Source organism: Arachis ipaensis, chromosome B07 (genome assembly GCF_000816755.2).
Source record: "Arachis ipaensis cultivar K30076 chromosome B07, Araip1.1, whole genome shotgun sequence".
Classification (NCBI taxonomy): domain Eukaryota; kingdom Viridiplantae; phylum Streptophyta; class Magnoliopsida; order Fabales; family Fabaceae; genus Arachis; species Arachis ipaensis.
The window spans coordinates 2,303,524-2,310,108 of NC_029791.2; the positions used below are offsets into that span (position 1 = coordinate 2,303,524).

General features: G+C 34.8%; 1 protein-coding gene and 2 long non-coding RNA genes across 5 annotated transcripts in view; 2 read left to right on the forward strand and 1 right to left on the reverse strand.

The window, feature by feature from the left end:
• Positions 1-769, forward strand: part of LOC110264774 — a 2,932-nt gene extending 2,163 nt beyond the window's left edge. The window contains exon 2 of the long non-coding RNA XR_002350961.1: positions 115-769. This is a non-coding gene — a long non-coding RNA (uncharacterized LOC110264774). The remainder of the gene's footprint in view (positions 1-114) is intronic.
• On the forward strand, positions 1,649-4,533 carry LOC110264776. 3 transcript variants are annotated; one of them, XR_002350964.1, is made up of 5 exons: positions 1,649-2,376; positions 2,456-2,612; positions 2,691-2,784; positions 4,045-4,174; positions 4,336-4,533. It is a non-coding gene; the product is annotated as an uncharacterized LOC110264776 (long non-coding RNA). The 3 variants fall into 3 exon arrangements; XR_002350963.1 differs by having other exon boundaries at positions 1,654-2,376; positions 4,045-4,533; XR_002350962.1 differs by lacking the exons at positions 4,045-4,174; positions 4,336-4,533 and having other exon boundaries at positions 1,660-2,376; positions 2,691-2,901.
• LOC107606431 (S-adenosyl-L-methionine-dependent tRNA 4-demethylwyosine synthase) lies at positions 4,658-6,507 on the reverse strand. Its single transcript, XM_016308496.2, has 2 exons — positions 5,724-6,507; positions 4,658-5,560 (listed from the first exon to the last, which is right to left on the reverse strand). The coding sequence occupies exons 1-2, from the start codon at positions 6,405-6,407 to the stop codon at positions 4,997-4,999; spliced, it is 1,248 nt and encodes a 415-aa protein (XP_016163982.1). The 5' UTR covers positions 6,408-6,507; the 3' UTR covers positions 4,658-4,996.

A 6,585-nucleotide genomic window follows, 5' to 3' on the forward strand; every position in this document is an offset into this window, starting at 1 on the left:
CAATAACAATAACAATATAACATGTTTATCAATTTTTAATAATAATAATAATAATAGATAATAAAAATAATTTGGATTAGTACTGAAATTAATAATCTTCACTATTTTTTTTAGAATGCTCAAGTTTTGGACTGGATCAGAGACAACTTAAAGAAGGCTACTCGCTGTTATAATAGAGCATCTTTTTGTGTTATCTTAACAAGTTACAAGTTGTGTCCCAACCCCTTTTCCTTCCCCAATCTTCTCTTTTTCCTTTTTCATCTCCAACCCGTCCCCTTTCCCTCCCTCGGCCCAACCCTTCTCCTTCCCTTTTTGCTTCCCCAACCTGACGCCCTTCTTCTTTTCCTTCCTCTTCTACTTTCCCAATCTGAGGTCTTTTTCCTTCTCCTTCTCCTTTCTATTCTGATGTCCTCCCCCTTCCCAACCATACTCCCACACTCACAAGAGCTCTTTTCAACCTTCGCTGTCGCCGCTTCTCGCCGGCATCTGTTTCAGTCCCCTAAGCTTTTTTTTTTTTTTTTTTTTTCAAAATGATGCCATTTTAAGGTTTCGATGAACGAAAAATGCTTTAGGAACTACTGAGTCCCGGAGTGCAATTTCGAAGATAAATTTGGATAATTATTAACTTCAGAAATTACTTTGAAGCTCGAGTGCAACTTTAGGGACTACTTAAGTATTCTCTCTTGTCATGACTAGAATAAAGATAAAATGATCTATATTGTTGTCTTTTATTTATTTACGTAAGTAGATGGTCTCATTAATAATTTCATTTTTGAAGCTTTATTTTCTGTAAAAAATGGTAGTTATTTTGATGAAACATTTTTCAATTTCAAGCAAAAATTTCTGATTAATTTTTTATATAAATAATTTGATGATTAATTTTTTATTTACAGTATGTTTGCATTGAAATTTCTGATTTTGTATACAGTATAATATTATGACTGATATGGACTTCCAGTTCTGTGGTCAAGAAATCTATTTTACTTGTTTAACTCTGTTTTAGATATTGACTCATATTTTTCAGTTAGTTATTTCTTCCAAAATTTCAATGGTTTTTATTTTGCATTAAAATCATGCTTTTACGAAATAAAATATAGTAGGAATAATAATTAGTTAACATTATAGTAAAAGTCATTATAATCTTTTCACTAAGAATTCTGAAATGTAAATACAAGGCAGTTAAAAATCAGAATCCGGTTCCTGAGTAATTTCATTTTATATATGTATGTAATATTATTTGGATCCACGTAGGTTAAGAATCAGCAAAACCACTTTTGTGTTATCTTGACTTTTGTGGAAAGAAAGAAAAAATGTTTATGCTTTGACCATAAAGCTAGTACCACAAAACTAGTATATAAAGATTAGAATTATGTCCTTTTCAACCATAATATTTCACAAGTTTTCTAGCTCTGAAATGTTAAGAAAATACTTAAAAAATAAAAATAAAAATATTATATGAATACTAAAAATTAATTATTGAATTAATTTATATATAATATTTATATGTATTTTTATATGACTAATTGATAACTAAGATACTTTTTTATATATACGCATTATTAAATTAAAAATTATGGCCTAACTAATTTAGATTGGCCAAATAATTAATTTATTGGTCTGTTTAAATAACTTTCAGAGGTTCGAATCTTATTTTATATATGCAGCAATTTATTAATCAACGATAAATTTTTAAATAAAGTTCAGATCCGCAACGAATTAATTTTTATCTTGTCAGATTGAAAAATATCGTAAAAAAAAAAAACAAAGCATAACGAATGAAAACGTGGATAGAATATAAGTATAGAACAAAGGTGCATGACTACGTGTCAAGCAAAGAACAATGAATCCAATGCAGTCAAATTTAGAAGAAATAGTTTTAGTTTTATTTGAATATAATGCTTATGGTATTTTATATTAAATGAAATATAAACTCTAATCAATAATAATAAATGATATGAGGATTTGAAATACATTGATAATTATGAAGAAACACTTTTCACAAGTCTTCAGAGTAGTTGATTCCATTGTGATTGTAAGGTTCAAATTCAATAGAGAAATGGCTGCAAAGGGTATAAAAACTTTTGACATTATATCATATTAGCTTCTAAATCAGTTACTAAGATGTAGAACTCTGATTAAAACAACTTTGTAACTTGTTTCATTCACTTTAAAATGTTACATTCTGTTTTCACCATGTATTGGTTCAAATCTTGATTGCATTATTATTCAATTAGTTTAATAAAGCATTAAAATCAATGTTCAATATCTTCAGCTTCTGAAGATGTTTTCAGGGAATTTTGACAAGTCTTCCCAATCCTGAAGGTGGTGAACGTGGAAAATTGTATAGTTTGCCTGCTCTGAATGATCCTAGAATTGGTACCAACTTAAATAAACTGATATTTTTTAGATTATGTTGCTTATGTTGATGAAAATTAACTACATTGTCTCTTTGTAGTTCCCCATATTCTATAAGGATTCTGCTAGATTCCGCAAGTAGAAATTGTGACAACTTTAAAGTGACTAAGAATGACGTCGAATTGATTATGGATTGGAAGAACATTTCTACTAAGCAAACTGAGATTCCTTTCATGCCAGCTCGTGTTCTGCTTCAGGTTTGTTCCATTTTCATGAATCAATGACTAGTTTGAATGTATGAATTTTGTCTTCTTAGCCATTTGATTTTGTTGAAGGGATGCCATCGGGGTTCCGGCTTTGGTTGATCTTGCTTCTATGAGGGATTCCACGAAGAACCTTGGCAATGATCCTAATGAGATTAGTCCTCTGGTATGAAATGAATGTAACATGTTTTTGGATAATTAGGTATATAGATTGATAAAATTGTGAAAGAATAGGAAAAACAAAGAAAAGAACTTTTATTGATTGTTGATTGATTGAATTGAACTGAAGTGTATTGTAAAACTAAATATATATAGAACATTGTCCTATGAAAGATAAAAGCAAATAAAGATAAGATAAGAACAACCAAAGATAAGATAAAGATAAGATAATAAAGACTAAAATTGTAATTGAATTTATGTATTCCGTTGGACTGAATTTGTGGGCCACGAGACTTCTTTATTGTTGTCATGGGCTAAGGTGGAAGAGTAATTTAATACGCCCCCGCAAGCTGGTGGATGGAAGATGTCAATAATCCACAGCTTGGATAAGTTTCGATGAAATTGTTGAGGAAAACGCGTGACGCGGACTAAGATGCGTGCGGCGGAGTTTGAACTGCCGGCGACAAAAATATAAAAGGAGATGCTGTGCTTGAGCAGCAATCTTCAAAAGAAAAATGAAAAAATAAGCGCGTAGAGTGCGATAAGAAAGAGGGCGCATATGGCGCAATAAGAGTGGTCAGAGGGCGCGTAGAGCGCAATAAGAGAGGGCGCATAGAGCGCGATAAGAATGCAGATGGAACTGCTAAAACAGAATGCAGATTAAAACAGAATGCATGACTGTTGAAACAGAATGCAGACTGCCAGAAGAAGGCCCAGATGGAACTGTCGGAAGAAGGCGCAGACAGGCCATAGTGACTTCCATGAATAATAGTTGAGGGATAACCAAGACTGATGTTGGATTTTTACTTAGATAGATGTAATAAAGATTGGTTGAATTCTGAGCTAAATTAGAATATTGATTATTCATTGTGGGAGGAGGTTGAAAAAGAAGTAAGGTGATTTCTCACCGGAAAGAAGATAGCTTATGTATCCTTTTCAAAGAGGATACCAAGGCTCTGATATCATGATAAAATTGTGAAAGAATAGAAAAAGCAAAGAAAAGAACTTTTATTGCTTGTTGATTGAATTGAATTGAATTGAAGTGTATTGTAAACTATGAGGGTAAAACTAAATATATATAGAGCATTGTCCTATGAAAAATAAAAGCAAATAAAGATAAGATAAGAACAACTAAAGATAAAGTAATAAAGACTAAAATTGTAATTGAATTTATGTATTCCTTTGGACAGAATTTGTGGGCCACGAGACTTCTTTATTGTTATCATGGGCTAAGGTGGAAGAGTAATTTAATATAGATTTCATTCAGGTTCCAGTGGAGCTTGTTATAGATCACTCAATTCACGTTGATGTAGCAAGATCAGATGATGCACTACAAGCAAATAGGGAATGTAAGTTCTATAGGAGGAATTGAAGCAGAGGCAAAAATGCTTGGCCAGGTAAAGTATATTTAATAAAAGTTGTTTGTTTCTAGATATAAATCAAGATAAAAATTGCATGTTAGCTTATAGTTTTAGTAGTATGATCTGATTACATATGTTTTCACATATTTCTAGCTTTGATGATCATGATAACTGCATTCAAATTTTTGGTGTGACAGCCAATGAGTATGATCTTGCCTGGTGTTGCGAAAACATGGTGTCCTCAGCTTATTGAAATATACCTTCAGGTGAAGGCATGGGAGAAATGTCATTGGCTGATAGCCTGATAGGGCTACAATTGCAAATATGTGTCCAGAATATGTATTCTCTTAGATTAACAGGAATAAGTGAACAAAAAGTGACACATTCTTTCTGTTATCTATTTTAATTTGCATTGGCCAGTATAAAACTCTATCAAATTGATTATATGACCAAGTTTACTTTACTTGGTTACAGGTTTCAATGATCGAATCATATTTGTGACTGTAAGGAGGCAATATCTTGTCGATAAGATACAAGTCACATTAGTACTTATCGAAAGTTGAAGATTCTAATATCTCAAAATCATGATAAGAGAGTATATACATCTCAATTGCACTTAGACTTGGGAGATGTTGAGTCCTGTGTTTCAGGGCCAAAGAGGTAAATACATAGCTTACAAAATATTTCTATACTTGTAGTACTTTATGTTAAGGCAGATTGGCATGCATGTCTTGGCAACAAAGTTGGATTCAAGGTGGCTAGAGCTTTCATATGACTTTGGTATCCATCACTTCTTTCTTTGGCTAGTTGGTCATTGATGGTGAAATTCTAATTCCTAATATCGACCACACCGGTATACTAAACTACAGTCTTCTCTTTATTGCCTTCATCTCCAGCAGCATTTAGGCTATAGATCTCAACCCAATTTGCAATTTGATAGTCACCCCAAAACATGCACAATTTGCCATCGTATGGGACTACTAAGGGACTTGATCGGGAGCAGAACATGCTTCCACATAGACTCCAAACCCAAGTAGGATCCTCATACTTAAGGCACCACAGCTTTGAGTAGTAACAATCGTAATAACCCACGTTCGGATGTGTTATAAGACCATCCCATACATCACCAGTAAAGAAAAAGCAGCGACCAACGGAACAAAATCCTTGAAAATTTGGTAACACATCGTTGTCGATCAATAGATCATCTCTAAGAGGCCATTGGGCAGGTATATGACATACTTCTTCAGGTTCAACAGTGCCATTCTTCATAAAGTTGTCCTCAGGGAGAGTTAACAACCTGTGCCTGGTGGTACTAGAGAAGCTCACACAAGGCTCGGTTTGCTTTGTTACAAAATCCTGATTTTTCACCAATATATATAAACGCTGTGTCATGGATAGCTTTAGATCAGAAGAACCAACATCCTGGAATTAGGGAAACAATCATATTATCTATGACAGAATTAAATCACCATAAGTTTAGAGCAATTAACTATTAAATAGAGAGCTCTGCAGTGTGATGATAATAAATAGAAACGCCATAGTTATCCAGTTAAGTATATAAGGATAAGAGGATGCAGAAACGGACCTCAGGTTCAGATTCCCCGCATATTCCATCAGCAGCATCTCCCAAAACAGCACCTTGCAAAACCGCAACAACACTTCCCCACCAGCTGTCAAAATCCGCATTCGATTCAGCAGTGCGCCCCAAACCCCTAATCTCATTGGCCGCCTTAGCCATCAAATTCTTGCCACCTTCATTAACCTCTCTGCCCACGACAAAGGCACTGAAACTGCAAGCATTCACAACAAACGCTCCAACCTTAAAGGCGTTCGCTTTTTTCTGGATCCAATTGACGAAGAACTTTGCTCCCCAAAGTAGGTGGTGATTGGAGGAGAAATTTCGTGCGGGAGATAGGTTCCAAACTTCCGAAGTTGAAGCAACGAGGAGGACGAGGTTCTCCTTGGGTAGGGCTTCGGGCTCGTAATCCCGGGCATCTACGAGGTCCAAAACGACGCCTTTCGACTCTAACAAATCGCAGAGGCAGGTCGCTAGGGCTTTTGAAGTTCCGATTTGGGAAACGAAGAGCATCTTGCCACGTGGATCGCGTTTGGGTTGTTCGGGATTGCGTTTGGGTTGTTGGCGATGGTGTCTTGTGAGGTTCTTTTCGTAGGGGCTCACGCGCATGAGACGAGAATTGCAGATTAAGAACAAGGCTGTGGCAGTGGCCGTGGCGGCGCTAACGGTGAACAAGAATGCAGGTGCCGACATGTTGCTTTCTGTTTTAGAGGGTTTTCCTTTTCTTTAAGGTGTTGGAGAGAGACTTGGTGTGTGTCTGTCGATATCGCAAAACTGAGGAAGTGGAATGAGAAATCTAATCTAACCTAAGGCCTTGTTTATCTTTTTTTTTTTTTTTTTAAATCTTATGAAGAAGTAAAATAATTTTATT

Excerpts from the sequence above, each read along its gene's own strand:
- LOC107606431 (XM_016308496.2), bottom strand. The coding sequence starts at position 6,407 with ATGTCGGCACCTGCATTCTTGTTCACCGTTAGCGCCGCCACGGCCACT. Across the intron at positions 5,561-5,723 it reads GCGGGGAATCTGAACCTGAG|GATGTTGGTTCTTCTGATCT; the intron begins GTCCGTTTCTGC and ends CCCTAATTCCAG.